The 22729-nt window shown below is 46.8% G+C and overlaps 1 protein-coding gene across 1 annotated transcript in view; it reads right to left on the minus strand.

Moving 5' to 3' along the window:
- The window catches only part of MACROD2 (mono-ADP ribosylhydrolase 2), a 1708848-nt gene that overhangs the window by 1449640 nt on the left and 236479 nt on the right, over positions 1-22729 (minus strand). The window contains exon 4 of the mRNA XM_060230846.1: positions 5881-5910. Within this exon, the coding sequence (XP_060086829.1) occupies positions 5881-5910 (30 nt within the window). The remainder of the gene's footprint in view (positions 1-5880; positions 5911-22729) is intronic.

Below are 22729 nucleotides of genomic sequence, written 5' to 3' on the forward strand. Positions count from 1 at the left end.
TGTGGACAGGCCTCGAGGAACATCTCCGCCTTACAGGCCCTGTGGACAGGCCTCGGGGAACATCTCCGCCTTACAGGCCCTGTGGACAGGCCCTCGGGGAACATCTCCGCCTTACAGGCCCTGTGGACAGGCCTCGGGGAACATCTCCGCCTTACAGGCCCTGTGGACAGGCCTCGAGGAACATCTCCGCCTTACAGGCCCTGTGGACAGGCCTCGGGGAACATCTCCGCCTTACAGGCCCTGTGGACAGGCCTCGGGGAACATCTCCGCCTTACAGGCCCTGTGGACAGGCCTCGGGGAACATCTCCGCCTTACAGGCCCTGTGGACAGGCCTCGGGGAACATCTCCGCCTTACAGGCCCTGTGGACAGGCCTCGAGGAACATCTCCGCCTTACAGGCCCTGTGGACAGGCCTCGGGGAACATCTCCGCCTTACAGGCCCTGTGGACAGGCCTCGGGGAACATCTCCGCCTTACAGGCCCTGTGGACAGGCCTCGGGGAACATCTCCGCCTTACAGGCCCTGTGGACAGGCCTCGGGGAACATCTCCGCCTTACAGGCCCTGTGGACAGGCCTCGGGGAACATCTCTGCCTTACAGGCCCTGTGGAATTGCATAAGGCCCCTAAGGGCCCTGATTAGGGTTGCCAAGTCCCCTGTGGCCTCCAGCAGCGGACTGGTTTCGCGTTCAATGCAATGACATCTCTCGGTACCATACAGTTTTCCCTCCCAAATTGCTAGAGCGTCCGGGGAAACCATAGCGTTTTCCGGAAAGCTGCTACAGCGAGTGACATCATCGCACCAGCAACGTCGGGGGAGAATCCCCCACGCCGGCCCAATGCGGGATGGTGGGTTAGGAAACTCCAGGGCGGGAAAACCCACCCGGCCCGAGAAATTGGCAGGCCTAGCCCTAATGGTGTTCCCAGAGAGTTCCACCAGGTTAGGGCCAGGACCGAAAAGGCCCTGACCCTGGTTGAGGACAGTTGGATATATCCAGGACCGGGGGTCACCAGCAGATTGTTACCCAGGGATTGTAATGCTCTCCAGGGGACATACTGGAGCACACAGTCCCACCAAAACCCTGAACTTGACCCAATACTCCATGGAAGCCAGTGTAGCTGGCACAGCACAGGTTTTATGTGTGCTGTTCATTTTCTTTATTTTCTGTTGTTTATATGCCACTTGGGATACTTTTTGAGGAAGAAAAAGTAGCACTTGCTTGCTTGTTTGCTAACTAGGAAAATGCAACAGTGCCTCAAGGAACAACAACAAAAAAGAGAGATTGCTATCGGGCTTGGAAAAAGGGACAAAGAGCTTCACTGTCACGGAAGGAGAACTCATCAGAGTTTGTGGGTAATGACTGAAGTGCTCTTTAATGTGATGAGCGTATTAAGCATCTATGCGAATTCCATCCAGCTCTCTGAAGAACGACGCCAAGCTCCTCGTGCTTCCTGTGAAAATGAGGACTTGTCAAACAATTATCCAAAAGGCAGGAAGGGCTCTTGAAACGGAGTCGGCCGCAGCTATCCTGAATTTCCCGATCCTTCGGTTACATAACGAACCACTTTTCGCTTGCCTGCTTTTTTAGTGCTTGCATGCCCTCGAAAACTACAGCAACACAATTAGAAGCAAAATGCATCATCTCAGAAGCAAAAAAAAAAAGGATGACAGACACAAATTGGGGGATGCTTTCTTTAGCACACGGTTTGATGGAGCTGCGTACCGATATGGCACATGGAAGATAGCGAGCTGCCAACTCTGCCTCTTGCTGTCCCACCTGAAAGCATCAAGCTTCGCCCAAGAGAAAAAGGGGAGGCAGTGGAGGAAACATAGGGAGAGGAGGTCACGCCTCCCAAATGCATTGCTTCCTTCCCAACTCAGCACTTCACTTTGGGGGAGAGGTGTAGATGGAGGAGCCAGCCACGTCCCATTACCTGCCTACTCACGGCTGCTCCAGGATTGCTGCCTTCCCTCCTCCAAGATACAGAAAGCAAAAAAAAAGCATGTCACTGGGAACAAATAGCATATAAATATAATAGTTTGCTTAAATGTACATACAGGGCTGGCCCTAGGGCACCCGGTGCCCCAAGCAAGCCCACCACCTGCCACCCCCCCTGCTGCCCTCCTCTGCGGTGCCCTGCCACCCGCATCCTTCTTCCCCCTAGGGGGGCTCGCGGTTAAGTAGGACAGGGAGGGCACCCGGAAGGGAGGTGGAGTGAAGCCAGCAGTTACACCCCAGCTGGCTTTGCTCACCTCTGAGATAAGTCAGTCGATGCACAACAGGTGGCTTCACTTTGCCTCCCTTCTGATCCCGGGAGGGAGGCAAAGCGAAGCTGGCTGTCTGACTTGCGCGGCAGCCAGCTGGCTTCCCTTCGCCTCTCTTCTGGAATCAGAAGGGAGGCAAAGTGAAGCCAGCTGGCCGGTGCACAAGCCGGGGCATTTGACTAGGGCAACAGGAGCAGGGAGTGCCGAATTTGGTACCCCCCCACCCCATTGTAATTAAGCACGGAACTGGGAAAAATGGTGGTTGGTTTCTCTTTGTGATTTGCTTGATTTCTAACCGATTTGTGGTTCATTTGGTTTGGGAGTTGTAAAGCTCACCAGGAGTCTTCAGCAGGCTCTCCTCCACCTGCCCTCTGAGTATGGAGAAGATTGGACTTGGAATGTCCAAGTTACAGCCCCCCCAAAGCAGGTGCCCCAGGAAAGCTCAACTTCAGCTCCCATGATGAACACGAACTCTTCTCTCTTTGTACTGCAGTGCAAAGTGAACACAGCAGAGTCAGGGTGTCCGCTCCCACAGAGCAGAATGGGAGCTCAATGACCGGCTCCCAGGGCTGCCAATCAAGCTATGGACAACTGCCATGGATATTTCTAGGGCTCCCGGAAGTCCACCCCCAGCATTGCCGAGCAATTGATTGAATCAGCGTCAGGCTGTCAGGGAAAACGAGCCGTGAAGACGAAACAAATGAAGCACCACGGACACAGGCCATTTGAAACGATCCACGAACCAGCCCAATTCGTGCACGCATCACGATTCATGGTTCGGTTCATGTCCGTGCTTGGTCGTAATTCATACAATACTCAAAATATACTGACATAGATACACACAGGGGTCATTTCATAGAAAAAGAGGTGCCAGAGCTCACTGGCACAACTCATTTGCATAGCTCATTTGCATATGCCGCACACCGCTGACATCATCGGAAGGTGTACTCAACAAAGGGAGGGATGGTGACTCAGTGGCAGAGCATCTGCTTGGTAAGCAGAAGGTCTCAGGTTCGATTGCCAGCATCTCCAACTAAAAAGGGTCCAGGCAAATAGGCATGGAAAACCTCCGCTTGAGACCCTGGAGAGCCGCTGCCAGTCTGAGTAGACAATACTGACTTTGATGGACCGAGGGTCTGATTCAGTAGAAGGCAGCTTCATATGTTCATATATGTTCAATTATATCAGCTCAGCATCTACCTTAAAATGCTTCGTGAATTAGAATTGCCATAATAAAGCCTTACTCCCATCATACTTTTTAAATTGCTTTCTCCTATGTGGCCACAGCGGCATGATGATGATTTCCATCTGTCTGCTTTATATGTTTTGGTTATTGTCGCATTTTTTGTGGGGGGAAATATTAGAAAGTTTGTCAAACCAGAGTCCAGCAAAATTCACTGGGATCTAAACAGTGGAGCCCAGAAGCAAGTATTACGGCTGGGGGGAGGGTTAAGTGAGAGCACAATAACATTTAGAGGTTCTGGAGCTCTGCTTCTATGAGCTCCTGCCCAAAATGAGGCCTGGATACAATACGTATACAATAAGAAACACAGCACCAAAAGGTAATTACAGTCCTAGAAAGATAAATTGTACAAGGATCCAATCCAGTGAAGAGACATTTCCCCGCAACACTCCTGGGTCAACAGTGGCTCCCAGCAGGGAGTGCTGAAATATGAAGTCCGCATTTGAGAACAATTGAAATTTCTAAGCACTCCTGGGTCAATGAAATCATTCCCAAGAGGAAGCGATGAAACATCAGGCCCGCATGTGAAAAGAATCAAAATTCATAAGCACGGCTCCTAGTCCTGTCGACGTTTTGATAAACTTCATCGGAAGAATTTTCGCTGACAGTATCGCAAGTGCCATCCAGTAGATTTAGACAATGTGCTTTTTGAGGCAGGAGAGGTGGCATAGGAGGTGCATGAGTGGGGGTGGCAGGGGAGGTGTGCGGGTGAAGAAGAAGAAGGCGGCTGCAGATTTATACCCCGCCCTTCTCTCCGAATCAGAGACTCAGAACGGCTTACAATCTCCTATGTCTTCTCCCCCCACAACAGACACCCTGTGAGGTGGGTGGGGCTGAGAGGGCTTTCACAGCAGCTGCCCTTTCAAGGACAACTCCTGCAAGAGCTGTGGCTGACCCAAGACCATTCCAGCAGCTGCAAGTGGAGGAGTGGGGAATCAAACTCAGTTCTCCCAGATAAGAGTCCGCACACTTAACCACCATGGCTAACCCAAGGCTATTCCAGCAGCTGCAAGTGGAGGAGTGGGGAATCAAACCCGGTTCTCCCAGATAAGAGTCCGCGCACTTAACCACCATGGCTAACCCAAGGTCATTCTTGCAGGTGCAAGTGGAGGAGTGGGGAATCAAACTCAGTTCTCCCAGATAAGAGTCCGCGCACTTAACCACCATGGCTAACCCAAGGCTATTCCAGCAGCTGCAAGCGGAGGAGTGGGGAATCAAACCCGGTTCTCCCAGATAAGAGTCCGCGCACTTAACCACCATGGCTAACCCAAGGTCATTCTTGCAGGTGCAAGTGGAGGAGTGGGGAATCAAACTCAGTTCTCCCAGATAAGAGTCCGCGCACTTAACCACCATGGCTAACCCAAGGTCATTCTTGCAGGTGCAAGTGGAGGAGTGGGGAATCAAACTCAGTTCTCCCAGATAAGAGTCTGCGCACTTAACCACTACACCAAACTGGTGGGGGTCAGCAGCAGTGGCAGGGGAGGAGCGTTGGTGGGGGTGGGGTTAGTAGGGAAGGTGCATGGCTGGGGGTCAGCAGCAGTGGCAGGGGATGTGCCAAACAAGCACTTTAATCTGTTCCAAGCCCACTGCTCCTTCATTTCCTTGAGTGCCCACCAGTTGTTTTATTGTGAGAAAAGGAGAAAAGTCCATCTTTCTCTGCCTTCTCCATGCAATGCATAGTTTTGTAAGGCTCTGTTATCTCTCCAAGCTAAAGAACCCTTTAAGGAGATAGCAAACCCAACAGCAATTTCTTTAAGGAGACCGATGGCCATGAAATATGAGAACTTCTATTCCACCACATGTTAGACTTCTAGCATTTCTCCTTCCTCCCGCATCGCTTCCTTCCCCCCCCCCCCCCAGCGGAGTGAAATTGGTAATGAAAATGCCACAATTCAACTTTATATTCCCCCCCTCCAACAACTGACTCTCATACACTTTCAGAGTTCTAACATTGAGACAAAAACCATGACAGGCTAGGAGAAGAGAGGAAAGATGGTTTTGTATCTCTGAGCAATATTGGGAGCGACACTGCCGAGTTATTTTGTGCTAAAACGCTAAGACAAACAAAAAGATCAGTTGACAGGTTTCTTGAAACAACTCCAGGACAAAAGCAATGCAGTAGCCGGCACAGAATCTCCCGCCCTCCACCTCTACCATTTCCTTCCAAACCTGAATTCTTCTTCCAGGCTATAAGAGAGTATTTTGAACGGGTAACACAGGCAATTGGCAAAGCCAAATTGCGAGCGGACTGACTGCAATTATTACAGCTGTTCCGCATTTCCACATTTCTCCCATTCACTAAACCTCCTGAAAACCCTTATAATTCACTTTTGTTTGGAAAACCACGTGTTTGAGAGAAAAAGAAGTCAAACTCACCACCGCCGCCTCCAAGAAGACTTGAATTAGCTAAGGAAGAAGAAGACAAAGAAAAACATGGATTAATTCTTTTTTTCAAATATTCAATCATGCATTGCAGTCATTTCTTTCGATGCGCCAAGTCAATGGTTAACGTCTTGCACCAGGGATTCTCAACCATGCACTCCTGTGGTCCAGTACAGGAGCCGTGGCCAAATGGCGATCGATTTACTCACACACACACCCTCTGAAAATGGGAGACGAGTCTGAAAGAAAGTGAGCGCAGCCCCTTTGCTTTCTTTTGAGTCCTTCCAGCCACTGATGGAGCTTCAAGGAGCATGAAAATGCCACATTCATCCCAGCTCCCTCCTGAAGGCAGACCACTGGATGTGTGCACAAGGACAGGCATATGGAGGAGGAATGAGCTATCAAGTCACAGCTGACTTAGGACTGTCGTGTTTTCAAGGCAAGAGATGAACAGAAGCGGTTTGCCATTCTGGGTAGCAACTCTGGACTTCCTTAGCAATCTCCCATCCAAGTACTAACCGGATCTGACCCTGCTTAGCTCTGAGATGTGAACAGATTGAGCTAGCCTGGGCCATCCAGGTCAAGGTGGCCCCAAGTTATGAAGTGCTTCCCCCCCCCCCGCAAAAAAACCCCAGGGCAACTAAGGTAGTGACACCCCTTGACAACACAAACTCTGTATGACCTCACAGGCCAAGTCCACAGCACAAAAGAGGCAGGCCAGGAGATCCAAAGGGGGAAAGGACAGCCAGGCTAAGGAGGGCAGGATGAAGACAAGTCCTTATTCTCGACGTACCATTTAAAATTTAATCAACAAAGAACCTTTCTGTTGTTTTTTTCAGCTGTCGAGACACAGGTGAGCTATGGTGACCCAGTAGGGTTTTCAAAGCAAGAGATGTTCAGAGGTGGTTGGCCATTGCCTGCCTCTGCCTAGCAGCCCTGGAGTTCTCTGGTGGTCTCCCATCCAAGTATCAACCAGAGGCAACCCTGCTTAGCTTTTGAGATCTGCCATGATGGGGCTGGTCTGGGAGATCCAGGGCAGGGCAGGGGTGGTTTGCTGTTGCCCACCTCTGCCTGGCGAGCCTGGACTTCCTTGTTGGTCTCCCATCCAAGGACTAACCAGGGCTGACCCTGCTTCGCTCCCAAGATCCGATGAAGTCAGGTTAGCCTGGCCCATCCATGTGGCTCATATATACATACGTAAAAAGATGGGGCAGCAGAGTTGCAGGAGACACTAGAAGGAATCTTTCCCAGGGCCCCAGAAAGTCAGAGCTGACCCCAAGCATAATTCTATGGACATTAACAGAATTAGTTGTAATTTTATAGTTCAGTGTTTTTAATGCCATCGTTTATAAGAACATATGAACATAAGAGAAGTTATGCTGGATCAGGCCAATGGCCCATCCAATCCAACACTCTGTGTCACACAATGGCCAAAAAATCCAGGTGCCATCAGGAGGTCCATCCGTGGGGCCAGGACACTAGAAGTCCTCACACTGTTGCCCCTCCCAAGCACCAAGAATACAGAGCATCACTGCCCCAGACAGATATTTCCAACAATATGCTGTGGCTAATAGCCACTGATGGACCTCTGCTCCAGATGTTTATCCAATTCCCTCTTGAAGCTGGCTAGGCTTGCAGCCACCACCACCTCCTGTGGCAGTGAATGCCATGTGTTAATCACCTTTTGGATGAAGAAGGACTTTCTTTTATCAGTTCTAACCTAACTGCTCAGCAATTTCATGGAGTGCCCATGAGTTCTTGTATTGTGAGAAAGGGAGAAAAGTACTTCTTTCTCTACCTTCTCTATCCCGTTCATAATCTTGTAAACCTCTATCATGTCACCCCGCAGTCGATGTTTCTCCAAGCTAAAGAGCCCCAAGCATTTTAATCTTTCTTCATAGGGAATGTGTTCCAACCCTTTAATCATTCTAGTTGCCATTTTCTGCACTTTTCCCAATGCTATAATATCTTTTTTGAGGTGCGGTGACCAGAATTGTACACAGTACAGTACATTGTACAGTACATTGTACAGCACCATCGATTTATACAGGGGCATTATGATACTGGCTGATTTGTTTTCAATTCCCTTCCTAATAATTCCCAGCATGGCGTTGGCCTTTTTTATTGCAGTCGCACACTGTCTCGACATTTTCAGTGACTTATCTACCATGACTCCAAGATCTATATATGTTGTTTACATGAGCAAAAACAACAGAAAATGCAGTTTTTTAAACATGCAGAAAAAAAGAATCTTCAATCAAAAGATTTAGTCCTATGCTCCCTAATCCTCATAACAGTTAGAACGGGGTGTCGAACTCATGTGGGCCAGATCGGTCATAAATGAGACCTTGTTTGGCTGGGCCATGTATGTCATAAAATGTAATACCAGGCAGCGGAGGTATAAACTTTATAAAGAACACAGACAAACACAAAGATTTTGTATCTCTCATGTGATCAAGGGAACTGGGCAAAGGAAGCTCTGGCTCTTTCCCGCTCTCCCCAGGGGATGAGGATGGGGCGGAGCCTCATTTAATAGAAGGAAAAGAGGTTTGGCTCAGTAGCTCTGCTGTGCAATTGAGAGAGCCTGGCAAAGCCAGCTCTCCCTTCTCCACTTCCTCCCCAAGGGATGAGCTTCAGCCAATGGAGAAAATAGAAGTTTTCCTCTGTAGCTCCTGTGTGATTGAGCAAGCCTGGCAAAGCAAGCTGTGATGCAGAAGGAAGCAAGAGAAAGGGAGAAGGAAGCAGACTTGCTTGTGGGCCTGATGGGAACCTTCTGTGGGCCTGATCCATTCCCTGGGCCGCACATTTGACACCCTAGAATTAGAAGATACTTTGCTAGTGAATGGGTAATATAGGGGATGTTGGTCTAACAAAAGAAGGGAAACTGGAATGACCAGGGAATTAGGCAAAAGGGGATTAATTTAAAAATTCCACATTAACATAGAAATCACAATAAAGCAGTTTCCCTCCATGGAGCAGTCTTTCCTGATGGGGGACTTTTGCAAATCTCAAAAGAGAATTGCTGACCCAAGGACATAAAAGCTGAATGTAATCGAGGAGGGCATAAGATGTGAAAAGCAGGCTGATGGAACCCCATATCAAGTGTGACTCCAAACTCCAAAGGGGAACATGTCCTGCTTGCTAAGGAACAGAGAGTTTGTTTTTCAATGTCCAGAAAGTCTCTAAAAACTTGGGATTCTTCTAACATAAGGAGAGATTTAAAGGAGTGGCCAAACTGTGGCTCGGGAACCACATGTGGCTCACACTGCCTGACTTGGAGAAGGCAGTTCTCTCTGTAAATCACTTCTCCAAGTCAAGCAAGCTGGCAGCTTGGAGAATGTATTTAAAGTTAAAGTTGCTTTCTTTCCATCTCTCCCTCCCTCCTTCCTCCTCTATTTTCCTTCCTTCCTTCCCAATACCTGATGTTCATATCTTGTGGCTCTCAAACCATCTGACGTTTATTCTATGTGACTCTTACATTAAGGAAGTTTGGCCAGCCCTGTGACGGACTGTATTTTCTGCGAGACAAAAAAGAATCAGACAGCATAAAACAGACGTAACTCGTGGATTCTGCCCTATAGTGAAGGTATAACCAAAATTTCAGGCTTAAAAGCCAAGCTCTAGTTTCTAGAAGACTCTGCCCTGTCTCCCAGGACATGGCCGCAGAGCTGACACAGTTTGGGACCCTCAAAACGTGATCCAGGAACATTGCCTGGATTTGCTCAGATGTTGATTAAAAGCGCTACTCCAAATAGGAATCCCCCAAAGTAGTTGGGGGTTGACTTCATAATAGGCATACCACAACAAAAAGAGTCTTATCAAAAAGAGTCTTATCAAGAATCCCAGCTACAAATACAAGTTGGTGTGAACTGGCAGAGACTGACCAAGAGAGAGATCTTGAGGTCGTGGTAGAGAACTCACTGAAAATGTCAAGACAGTGTGTGTTTGCAATAAAAAAGGCCAACGCCATGCTGGGAATTATTAGGAAGGGAATTGAAAACAAATCAGCCAGTATCATAATGCCCCTGTATAAATCGATGGTACGGTCTCATTTGGAGTACTGTGTGCAGTTCTGGTCGCCGCACCTCAAAAAGGATATTATAGCATTGGAGAAAGTCCAGAAAAGGGCAACTAGAATGATTAAAGGGCTGGAACACTTTCCCTATGAAGTAAGGTTGAAACGCTTGGGACTCTATAGCTTGGAGAAATGTCGACTGCGGGGCGACATGATAGAGGTTTACATGATAATGCATAGGATGGAGAAAGTAGAGAAAGAGGTACTTTTCTCCCTTTCTCACTATACAAGAACTCGTAGGCATTCGATGAAATTGCTGAGCAGACAGGTTAAAACAGATAAAAGGAAGTACTTCTTCACCCAAAGGGTGATTAACATGTGGAATTCACTGCCACAGGAGGTGGTGGCGGCCACAAGCATGGCCACCTTCAAGAGGGGTTTAGATAAAAATATGGAGCAGAGGTCCATCAGTGGCTATTAGCCACAGTGTGTGTGTGTGTGAAATTTTGGCCACTGTGTGACACAGAGTGTTGGACTGGATGGGCCATTGGCCTGATCCAACATGGCTTCTCTTATGTTCTTAAAAAGAGTCTTATACATGGCCTGCCATTCTAAGACGTGACTCACCTGTCCTACGAGAATGTGAAGGCAAATTCAACAGATAATACTCATTCTAAATAGGCATTTTTATTATTACGGTAAATTATATTTCCACATAGCATCCACCCATCTCATTTTTCTGTTCTATAAACATGCAGGATGAAGTATTCTAATGGGTTTTTAAGGGAAGGAAATCAGACCAAACAATTTGCATTTTTTCTTCACTGCTGAAATTCAAGAGATGTATGAAAAACATGACTTTTGTCTGAAAAGGCCTTAAAACAGCTGGTGGGGTAAAGAGCCACTTCTTGAGCTATTCCATGAAGACCTTTTCAAAAAATCAAGAGGATCATGAAAGTTCGTACCCCAAATTAAACTTTGTTGGTTGCAAAGGTGTTACTGGACTCAAAGTTTGTTCGTTTCTATCAATGATTGCTAACCATCTCTTGCCTGCCAACAGTAAACCCGAAGGCAAAAATGTACTAATTTTATTGAAATGTCGAGTGTTGCTGCAAAGGCAATAACGTCTCTTAAGGTGCAAAGCAAAAGAAAAATGCAGGGTTTATACGGCTGATCACGGTAGAGCAAAAAATGGATATCCTGTTTTCCCTCTCTCTTCAGGTCATCCAGTGGAATTGTCACTGACTGACAATGCATTCCGGACAGACCAAAAGAAAATGCTGCTCCACTGATTGATAGACGCCCCTGCTGCAAGCAAAGATAGCCCCTGGCTCGGGCTGCATTGGAAAAAGATTAGCGGACTGGATGGATGCTGGATTGACTAATAGCTCTCAAGAAGGGTGGCTAATTGGAGATTCAAGGCTGCCACCTCTGGGTTTAGGACATGCCTCGAGATGTGGGGGTGAAGCTTGGGGAGGGGGCAAGGCTTTGAAAAAGAGGGAAGACCCCTCAGCAAGCTTTAATGAGACACAGCCCACGTCTAGAGCAACTTTAACTTTAAATGCATTCTCCAAGCTGCCGGCTTTCTTGACTTGGAGAAGCGATTTACAGAGAGAACTGCCTTCTCCGAGACCGATTTCCCACTCACTTTACGCCGCTCTCACGTCCCTCTTCTCAGCGGGGCTTCCTTCCGATTTCACACTACCTGCAAGCAACGTCGGCGTTTTCGTGCGGCAAACAGAAATTGGTTTTTAGAGGCTTCCGTTTGCTGTGCGAAAACGCCAACATTACTTGCAGCCAGGGGCAGAGAGTGTGAAATCGGAAGGAAGCTCCGCTGAAAAGAGGAACGTGAGAGCAGTGTAAGGTGAGTGGGAAATTAGCCCAAATCAGCCATTTTCTCCAGGGAAACTGACCTCTGGAAATCAATTCCAGGAGATTCCCAGGTCCCACTTGGAGGTTGGGAACCCCCTTTGAATACCACTTGCTGCTGTGGGGGTAGAGGAGCTCTGCTTGGGGACTTTTCAAAAGCATTCAGTCAGCTAGAAGTAAAAGCGGCATGCTGGCCTAGATGGACCTTTGGTCTCAAAAGTGTTAGAAGGGAAATATAGAAAAGTTCCGTATGAAGATCGACGCTGTTCTTGTGCTATGGGAGAGGTGGAGTCGATGATTCATATGTTTTTTCGATGCCCATTCCACCAAGCATATAGGGACAGGCTTGTTTCCCCGTTTGTAGTCAAACCAATAGCAGATGCCGACGGGGCGTGTTTGGAGAAACTTTTGGTGGATGCAAGTCCATCTATCTCTAGACAGATAGCTAAATTCTGCCATTACCTGGTGAAGTTCCATACTAAGAAACAAGAAATGGTAGGTTTTGTATGATCTGCTTGAATTTTAGGTTATAAACGATTTTATATATTCGGATTTAAAGGATTTTATATTAATTTGAACTGATTCTGAATTTTAAAACTGGTTAAATTATATTTTAGTTATCCCCGACCTGTATAGGTGCTGAAAAGTTTTAAGTATTTTATTGTATTTTATGTATTTTAGGAGGGGTTTTACATGATGTGTTATAATTTTTATATTGGTCTATGACCGTAATAAAAAGTTCATTCAACTGCTCTTTCCCCTTGCCCCTCTTCCCACTGAAGTGTGCATGCACACAAAAGCCTACACCCAGATTTCAACTTAGTTGGTCTTAAAGGCGCTAATGGACTTGAACTTAGTTACACATTGCTTCTGTAGTAGGGGGAAGGGAGGGAGGGAGGAGAGGAGAAGGAGGAAAATGAGGAGATGATGTTGGATTTATATCCCATCCTACACTCTGAATCTCAGAGCAGTCATAATCTCCTTTACCTCCCCCCCCCCCACAACAGATACCTTGAGAGGTAGGTGGGGCTGAGAGAGCTCTCCCAGAAGCTACCCTTTCAAGGACAACTCCGCAAGAGCTATGGCTGATCCAAGGCCATTCCAGCAGCTGTAAGGGGAGGAGTGGGGAATCAAACCCGAATCTCCCAGATAAGAGTCCGCGCACTTAACCGCTACACCAAACTGGCAGGCGAGAAGGCAGGCAGGCTGGCTAGCTATTAGTAATCCCCAAGAAATAAGAACTAGTGTGGTTTAATAGTCAGAGCATCATACTAGAAAAGGGGAGGCCACCGTTCTAATCCCTGCTTGCCATGAAATTTACTAGGTCAGGGGTGGCCAACGGCAGCTCTCCAGATGTTTTTTGCCTACAACTCCCATCAGCCCCAGCCAGCATGTCCAATGGCTGGGGCTGATGGGAGTTGTAGGCAAAAAAACATCTAGAGAGCTACCGTTGGCCACCCCTACACTAGGTGATTGCGGCAAGATCCCAAAAAACCATTAGCCTGGCAGGGCAGACCCTTGGCCCAAGCAGCCAGACTCACCTGAGTGGAGCAGGGCGGGGCCAAGGGCAGACAGGTTGAATAGCCTCAGCAACAGGGCAGCCTTTGCAGTCTGGCCCAGAGAAGCTCAAAGGGTGTGAAGGCAGGGAGCGATGGTTCTCTGGGCCCAGGGGCTTTCAGGCAGGGAACAGAGGGGGAGAGGGTGGAGCTTAACTCAAGGGCCAGGTGCAAAGCTGGGGCTATTAAAAAGGTAGAAAGTGGAAAGAGGCTGGTAGGAAAAGAAGGCAAAGGCAGCATTGTGGCTCCTCTCCTGTATAATACAGTGGAACCCTGAGGTGGGAGGAGTGACCCACACCTTTAGGGACCTGGACTGAGAAATAAAGCTAACTGCATAAAGAAACAGTGATGGGCTTCGTGATGTCAAGACCCTGCGGGCTCACTCTAGGTATGATGTTCTCCTGCACCCAGAGGGTACTACCAAGTGACATTAAGAATATAAGAGAAGCCATGTTAGATCAGGCCAATGACCAAGAAAGAGTGGAACGTAAAAAGACATTGGACAATTTTTTAGTATTAATCAGAAGTATTATATTTTGATAGATTAGTGGTACCTTTAGAATTAAATTCAAATTTATAACTTCGGGGAAGTCAATATTGGAGGGGGGGTGAAATATCATATAGCTTAGTATAAGAAAAAGATAATTAAATATTGTAACCATATGTTATTAATAAATTGTTAAAACACTAGATCAGGCCAATGACCTTTCTGGTCCAACACTGGGCCATCAGGAGGTTCACCAGCAAGGCCAGAACTCTAGAAGCCCTCCCAACGTTGCCCCCCTAATCACCAAGAAGACAGAGCATCACTGCCCCAGACATAAGAACATAAGAGAAGCCATGTTGAATCAGGCCAATGGCCCGTCGAGTCCAACACTCTGTGTCACACAGTGGCCAAAAACCAGGGGCCATCAGGAGGTCCACCAGTGGGGTCAGAACTTCAGAAGCCCTCCCACTGTTGCCCCCCAAACAAGAAGACAGAGCATCACTGCCCCAGACATAAGAGAAGCCATGTTGAATCAGGCCAATAGCCCATCCAGTACAACACTCTGCGTCACACAGTGGCCAAAACCCAGGTGGCATCACAAGGGCCACCAGTGGGGCCAGAACTCCAGAAGCCCTCCCAATGTTGCCCCCCCCCAAGCACCAAGAAGACAAAGCATCACTGCTGAGACAGAGTGTTCTGTCTGACCATGTCTAATACCACTGATGGACCTCTGCTCCATATCTTCATCCAATCCCCTCTTGAAGTTCTCTATGCTGACGTTGGGCCAGTCACTCTTTCTCAGCCTCGCCACACCCCTGTGTGGGAAGGAGATCCCTGCCCTAATGAATGAATGAGTGAAGCAAACAGACTTCTGAAATCTCTAACCAAGTCACAAAATCTTTCAGATATTTACAGATAATGCAGTCTACTGAAGATATCTACACAAGGCAAAACGTGCAAAACCACAACAAGCTCAAACAGATGCACATCGATCGATGTGCACTTGACTGCTGCAACATATACCAAAGCCATGACTTCATCTGCCAAGATTTCACTTTCACGTCGGGATTATCAATCAATAGATGCCTTCCCAGTCCAGCGGAGAAAAATACAAACTGAAGATGAAAACTACTAAATCCTTTAAAATGCCATCTAAATCCATCATTCTGCCAAAGTGGAATTTCCTCCCTCAGATATATTAGAGTTTCTGGTCATTTCAGCTCAACAATACCCCTTGAAGCGCTAAGAAAGCCAGTGTGAAAGGAAATGAAGATAGTCATAAAGTGGTTGTGCCTATACTATACTTTGTGCCTAACAAAATGTGAAGATAGGCTTGCCAACTTCCAGGTTCTGAGATCACAATGGGTCTCCAGGAGACAGCGATCGGTTCATCTGGAGAACATGGCGAGCTGGAAAGGTAGACTCCATGGCGTTACACCCCACAGAAGTCCCTCCCCTCCCCAAATCCCACCCTCCGCAGGCTGTACCCCCAAATCCCCAGGTATTTCCCAACTCCGAGATGGCAACCCTATCTGCAAATCTTTCTTTGCACTCTCAGCCCCACGCACCTCACAGGGTGTCTGTTGTGGGGGGAAGAAGATATAGGAGATTGTGAGCCACTCTGAGTCTCTGATCAGAGAGGAGGGCAGGGGATAAATCTGCAGTCTTCTTCTTCAAATCCATAACACTCCTCCCCTCATTTGGGGCTGCTTCTATCATTCAGTGAATTTTAAACTGCAGAGCTTGGGGGGGGGGGGGTGGCAAACTAATCCAACGGGATTCATTTCATACCAAGTTCTGCTGAACATCACAATTATCCTCAACCTACCTTCTTGCCTAATTCTATCCCAGGTACTTTTCTCAGGGAAAAAAGAGATTAAAGGTTTCAAGAATGTTACTGAAAGGATTGTGAATAAATATTGTAATGACACTGAAAGTATATCTGTAGAATTATGTACCCTTAATTCCAATAAACTACTATGTAATTACTTGATCGTTCATAAACAATCTCCTTTTCCTTCCTCCCCACAACAGATGCCCTGTGAGGTGGGTGGGGCTGAGAGAGCTCTCCCAGAAGCTGCCCTTTCAAGGACAACTCCTGTGAGAGCTAAGGCTGACCTAAGGCCATTCCAGCAGGTGCAAGTGGAGGAGTGGGGAATCAAACCCGGTTCTCCCAGATAAGAGTCCGCGCACTTAACCACTACACCAAACTGGCTCTCTCTATATAAGAATAATCTCTAAAGAACTTATAAGTGTGTTATAAATATTGCAGAATCATACTCTCTAAACTTGCTACATAAATAAACAATACAATAATCAACTTCAGTCAATATTTTCCACCGTGTCACAAATATTTGGATGCGCTAAGTAAACATTGCTTTTTTCAGTATAGTCCAACTTATATTGTACAATTTCTTATTAGAAGCGTATCTCAAACGACATGAGTTTGTCTGTCATATTTCTTCCACTATCCGACATATGGCCAGTGTTCTGTCCATTTCAAAGGAGTCCTTCTTTCAAGGATCGCTAATAGCTCAATTCTTTCTTGTGCTTGAGTATCCTTTTTTTTATCCCTTTTCTTTGAACCAACTTCTAATATGCCAGGATGTTGCTTGGAAAAACTAATATTCCGCAATATACAATTATTTTTCTCCTAGTAGCTCGATGGCTGCCATGATCATTTTTCCTTGGCGGTCTCCCATCCAAGTACTAAGAGGTGAGAACCCTGCTTCGTTTCTAACAAAATTGGGCTCGGACATCCAGGTCAAAATTGACAACCAAATTAAAGGTAAAGGTAGTCCGCTGTGCAAACACTGAGTCAATACCGAACCATGGGGTGATGTCACATCGTTAAAGGTAAAAGTAGTCCCCTGTGCAAGCACCAGTCATTTCAGACTCTGGGGTGACGTCGCATTGCAACGTTTTCACGACAGACATTTTATGGGGTGGTTTACCATTGCCTTCCCCAGTCATCTACTCTTTTCCCCGTGGCACAAAGTGCTAAAGCTGCAGTACTGCAGTCCTAAGCTCTGCTCACGATCTGAGTTTGATCCCCGGCGGAAGCTGGGTTTTCAGGTAGTCAGCTCGAGGTTGACTCAGCCTTCCATCCTTCTGAGATCGGTAAAATGAGAACCCAGCTTGCTGGGGGGAAAGTGTAAAAGACTGGGGGAGGCAATGGCAAACCACCCCATAAAAAGTCTGCCGTGAAAACGCTGCGAAAGCAACGTCACCCCAGAGTCGGAAACAACTGGTGCTTGCACAGGGGACCTTTCCTTTTCCTTGCCATTGCCTCCCCCAGTCATCTACACTTTCCCCCCAGTAAGCTAGGTACTGATTTTACCAAACCCAGAAGGATGGAAGGCTGAGTCAACCTTGGGCCGGCTACCTGAACCCAGCTTCCGCCAGGATCAAACTCAGGTTGTAAGCAGAGAGCTCCGACTGCAGTACTGCAGCTTTACCACTCTGCACCGTGGGGCAAATCACTACAACACACTTTAATCAGTTTTCTATCCCACTTTACTTCTTCCAGGAGAAAAACTTAAGGCAACAAAAGAAATATACACTAGAGCAGTGTTCCCTCTAAGCTGAGTTTGCATGAGCTAGCTCATAGATTTTTAGCCTCCAGCTCACACATTTTTGTCTTAGCTCAGGAAAAATAACACCAGAGCACAAATAATTGATGCGGTAGCTCACAACCTTAATGCCAGTAGCTCACAAAGTATTTATTTATTATTTATTATTATTTATTTATTACATTTGATTTATATCCCGCCCTCTCCGCAAGCGGACTCAGGGCGGCTCACAGTATCTACACAATTAAACCAGTACAATATATAAAACCATAATTTAACATAAGTAGAATTTTTGCTCACAAGCCTCTGCAGTTTAAAGGGAACATTGCACCAGAGCCTTCCTCTGTCCATTATGGGCATGTTATAAGACAACAGCTGCGGTCAAATGACCAGTTTGACCTGACATACCTGGGGTGCGGTCGCATGTCACATTAAAAGCAGGCTTGTAGCGCTCAAATCTGAACCGCTGAATATTGATTCCATGCGGGGCCGATCAGACGAGCATCCAAGAATACGACTCATCCTGTTGCTGAGTGATCAGACATCCAATGCTATCGTGCTCTTTTCTTGGAGCATGCGCGATCAGATGGTGGGAGGGCACTGAATGTGCCCAACCATTGGGAGGTGGGAAATCAAACTGCTTCAGAGGCGGGGAGGGGGGGGGCGAGTTCCAGGAATTAACATTGTTGATTCAAACCAGGGGACTGCCAGGAACTACTTTTCGGGAAATGGGCAGTGACAATGATATCTGGAAATCCTCCACATTGAAAAAAAGATTCCCCCCTCTTCTGAATAGTGGGATAACATCCCCCCCCCCCCCGATCCTGTGTTGATCGGAGAAGCAGAAGTGTCACCTCAGATTCCTGGATGATCTAGTCATGTGCTTGTCTGCTGGGGCTTTTTTTTTAAAGGTAGGAGGGGTGGTAAACATCCCAAGGGGCAGTATCGCACGTGAGTTGTCCAGACAGATGACAAAAATGTGTGAGCTGCAGGCCTAAAAAACTGTGAGCTAGCTCACACTAACTCAGCATAGAGGGAATACTGGTTATGGAGCTAGCAAATGGAAGAGGTTGTTTGGTTAGGCGCTATGTGAATATGAAATGGTGATCTTTAAAATAAATCTCACCTGCACACCGTATCCTGCGGGTGATACGCAACACTGATGCGGACATCTGATAGAGGACGGACACCCGGATAACCCACAGCAGGGTGTGCTGCCTGGTTGATATGCCCTGCAATGCTTTACACAGGTGTAATTAGAGGCACCGCCCTGTCGTGTGAGGCTATCAGTGTAACTGCAGCCCATGGTGCCACTGAAATTACCTTGAAAATCCAGGCAGCTCAGGCATCTATCACACGTGTGTAAATTCACAAATTGGGGAAATTGAAAACTCCGCTGTCTACACTCATCGTGATTACCAAGCAACGGACAGAAGTTGGCCTTGAGAATCAAAAGGAAGTCATAGATCAAAGCACAGAACTAACCATGTACACACCCACAAACTCTACAGGCAATGCGCCATGCTGACTCTCTGATTAGACTAAGCGAAACAGTCAGCAGTTCTCCGTGAATTCTCACTTTTCTCTGTGACCCATTCATTCACCGGGGCTTTTGAGACTTCCTCTATTGCTGAGGCTTTATAAACTCACATACCCTTCGTTACGTTGAACGGAGAATTGCTATCAATTACCACCGCGTCGACATCGCTCGGATGCGTGAAGAGATGACTGCTAGTTGTTTCTTATAGCATCTGTCCTTTAATAAGTAGCGGGTCTGGAGTCGAGCGCACAAAATTAGATTACTGGGAAGGTTTACCTGCAAACAGCATTTTAAAATGTCCCTTGGTTTTATTGAGAGCCGCAAAAGATTTGCTTTGCAGATAAAAGGTGCGAAGATATTTAGGACACCTGGAAGACACTCACTCTCTCTCTCTCTCTCTCTCTCTCTCTGGCAGAGGTTGTCCTTGAAAAGGGAGCTGCTGTGAGAGCCCTCTCAGCCCCACCCACCTCACAGGGTGTCTGTTGTGGGGGAGGAACGTAAGAACATAAGAAAAGCCATGTTGGATCAGGCCAATGGCCCATCCAGTCCAACACTCTGTGTCACACAGTGGCCAACATATGTGTGTGTGCATATATATATACATACACACACACATATATACATACATACATATACACACACACAGATACATTTATACACTGTGGCTAATAGCCACTGATGGACCTCTGCTCCATATTTTTATCCAATCCCCTCTTAAAGCTGGATATGCTTGTAGCCCCCACCACCTCCTGTGGCAGTGAATTCCACATGTTAATCACCCTTTGGGTGAACAAGTACTTCCTTTTATCAGTTTTAACCTGACTGCTCAGCAATTTCGTTGAATGCCCACAATAAAGGAGGAAGATAAAGGAGATTGTGAGCCGCTCTGAGACTCTGAGATCCGGAGAGGAGGGTGGGATATATAAATCCAATATTATCATCCTCATCCCTCTCTCTCTCTCACACACACACACAAAGTTTCTACTGCATGACAAGAAAGATTAACTGTTTATAAGAGACAATGCTTATTTGTGATAAGAGGAACAGGGATAACACACTCCTTCCACTTACTCTCTTTACACCAGGATAACAAACAGTCCTTATCTACTCAAGATCTGATCATCCCGGTGAAAGAGAAGATTGCAGATTTAAGACCTGAGCACTTTGAGATGTAAAAGTAGACGTGGACCGATCTACTATCTACGTGCCCAGGTATTCCAATGTCAATCAGGAGCGTGTGACTTAAAACAAACAAACAAACACACTGATATGGAGCTGACCCTGCTCTTTCCACCATACCACCTAGCTGCATCATTTGGAACATCTTTTTTCCTGCCCAGACTTCATCACAGTTAAGTGAAAAAGCAAGACAAACGCCAATCAAGGACACTGAGGAAAGGATCGCGGCAGAGGGAGAAGGGCATGGGAGCATAGGCGTAAAGTATGCAGGGGCTGGGGGGGGCTCCAGCCCCCCCCCCCCGTGATTTTCCCACCCAGGGCTAAGCCCCCGCTGGGTAATCAACACAGGACCTGGGGCTTTAAAGGCATGAATGGATTTTTCCCTCTGAGTGTCAAGCATGCATATTTACATATGCAGGCCCAACAGACACAGAGCAGAACACCACTCTGGTCTGTTCCCCCCACCTTTACAACTAAAGGGTGCATAATAATGCCATCTGGCCCAAGGATGTTTAGGTTAGCCTTGTAGCAAAAATTTAATGCGCCTCTCCCCCAGATTCACACAAACAGGTCTTATCTACTCTCTGAGAAAGTGTGAGAAAGTGAGATGTTTTTATAAGCTTGCATTCCTTAGCAATAAAAGAGATACTAGATAGTAGCCTTTGAACCCGTGACTCAAATTGCATCTGTATGTTATCCTTTTGAAGTCTTCCTATACAAATCTGTGTACATCATTACTTCCAAGGATTCTGTCCTTGACTAAGCTGTGGAGTTTTACAATAAAGCAACTTTTGATTCAATAGCAAAAGTTTAATTATTGAGAAATATCGATGCTTGACACTGAACTTCAAAGATAGTGAATGACTTTATGAATGACTTAATGACTTCACAACCCAAGCTCAGTTCCTTAGAAATGCTAATTGACCTTCTGCTTCTCTTGCCTTGAAAGTCTCATGAGGTGGAGAAGACAATGAACCAATCAGCCTTGGATAGGGCAGCAATTGTCAAGATAATAGTGACACTCCTTCCCCCTCCACTTTTAATGCACTAACAGTCAGACTGCAGGCTCTCTTTGGTGGACAGTGTTCTCTCTAAGCTGTGTGAGCTAGCTCACAGATTTTTAGCCTCCAGCTCACACATTTTTGTCTTAGCTCAGGAAGAGCACAATAATTTAAGCAGTAGCTCACCACTTTAATGCCAGTAGCTCACAACATTTATGCCAGTAGCTCACAATGTAGAGTTTTGCTCACAAGACTCTGCAACTTAGAGGGAACGTTGTTGGTGGATTCAAAATACTTGCTTGATTCCAATTTACATTTGGGGGGAAATTGAGATTGAGTGCAGCCATGAAGATCAGAGGCCTTTAAGAACAAAATTTGAGGCCAGTGGCACCTTTAAGAACCAACCAAGTTCCCTTTTCCTGCATATTCTGGGCATCAGCTTTTGTGTGCATGTACACTGTTTCATTTAGATTGCACACACACTTATTTTATCTGACATGAGCCCCTTTTCTTGCTATTAATCATTGATCTTATTTATTGTTTTGCTGCTGTTGGTTTTATGATGTGAGCCATCCTGAGCCCATTTTGTGGGTAGGGCAGGTTATGTTGAATACATGAAATGAAATTAAAGTTTGATTTCTGAGTATAAGTGAAAACTGAATGAATTAGGTGTCAAGCCCCGGTATCAGCAGCAGCTGTAAACTGTAGCATATACTGAACCCAACATATAGTCGGTGACAGCCAGTTTGGTGCAGTAGTTAAGTGCGTGGACTCTTATCTGGGAGAACCGGGTTTGATTCCCCACTCCGCCACTTGCAGCTGCTGGAATGGCCTTGGGTCAATCATCACTTTTGTAGGAGTTGTCCTTGAAAGGGCAGCTGCTGTAAGAGCTCTCTTAGCCCAACCTACTTCACATGGTGTCTGCTGGCGGCGGGGTGGGGTGGGGGAGGTAAAGGAGATTGTGCTTCAGGGTCATCAGAAAACAGCAGGAGGAAGGGAAATGTTCCCCTCAAGCTTTTCTGTATTGCCTTTTACTGACAAATTTGTGGCCATTAGTTTGTCCTCTGCACATGATATGTATATTTGAAGATCTTAAAGTGACTATTCTAAAAGAGAATTTCAAAAACAGGACACAACAAGAGACCTCTGAGATAACCACTATAACCACTGGCCAACTCCCACCTTTTTCTGGGTTTGGCCTGGTCCATGGGCATTGTTGGGGGGAGTGTGCTCCCTAAATTTATAGGGAGGGAGCTTCTCCATAAATTCATAGGTAGTGATAATGGAGGCCCCTCCCTGTGATGTCACTGGCTCCTTCCTATGATGTCACTGGATCAAATGTCTCTGGCTGGGCCCCAGACCCCCTCCCCCCCGGAAACTGAAAAGTCTACGCCCCTGTATGGGAGAGGCAAGGCCAGCTCTGCCATTAGGCAGACTAAGTGATCGCCTAGGGTGCCAGCCTTCTGGGTGTGCCAAAGTGGGTGCCACCCATGTGATTCAGTGACCTGGGCTGTCCAGGAAAGGGAGCAATGTCAAGTTTTGTGTTTTTCATTTTTACCAAAATTCATCTGTTCTTGAAAATTGGCCATCAGTGGGATGGGGGGACCAGAAGTTGGGATGGGGG

This window comes from Heteronotia binoei, chromosome 1 (assembly GCF_032191835.1).
Source record: "Heteronotia binoei isolate CCM8104 ecotype False Entrance Well chromosome 1, APGP_CSIRO_Hbin_v1, whole genome shotgun sequence".
NCBI lineage: Eukaryota > Metazoa > Chordata > Lepidosauria > Squamata > Gekkonidae > Heteronotia > Heteronotia binoei.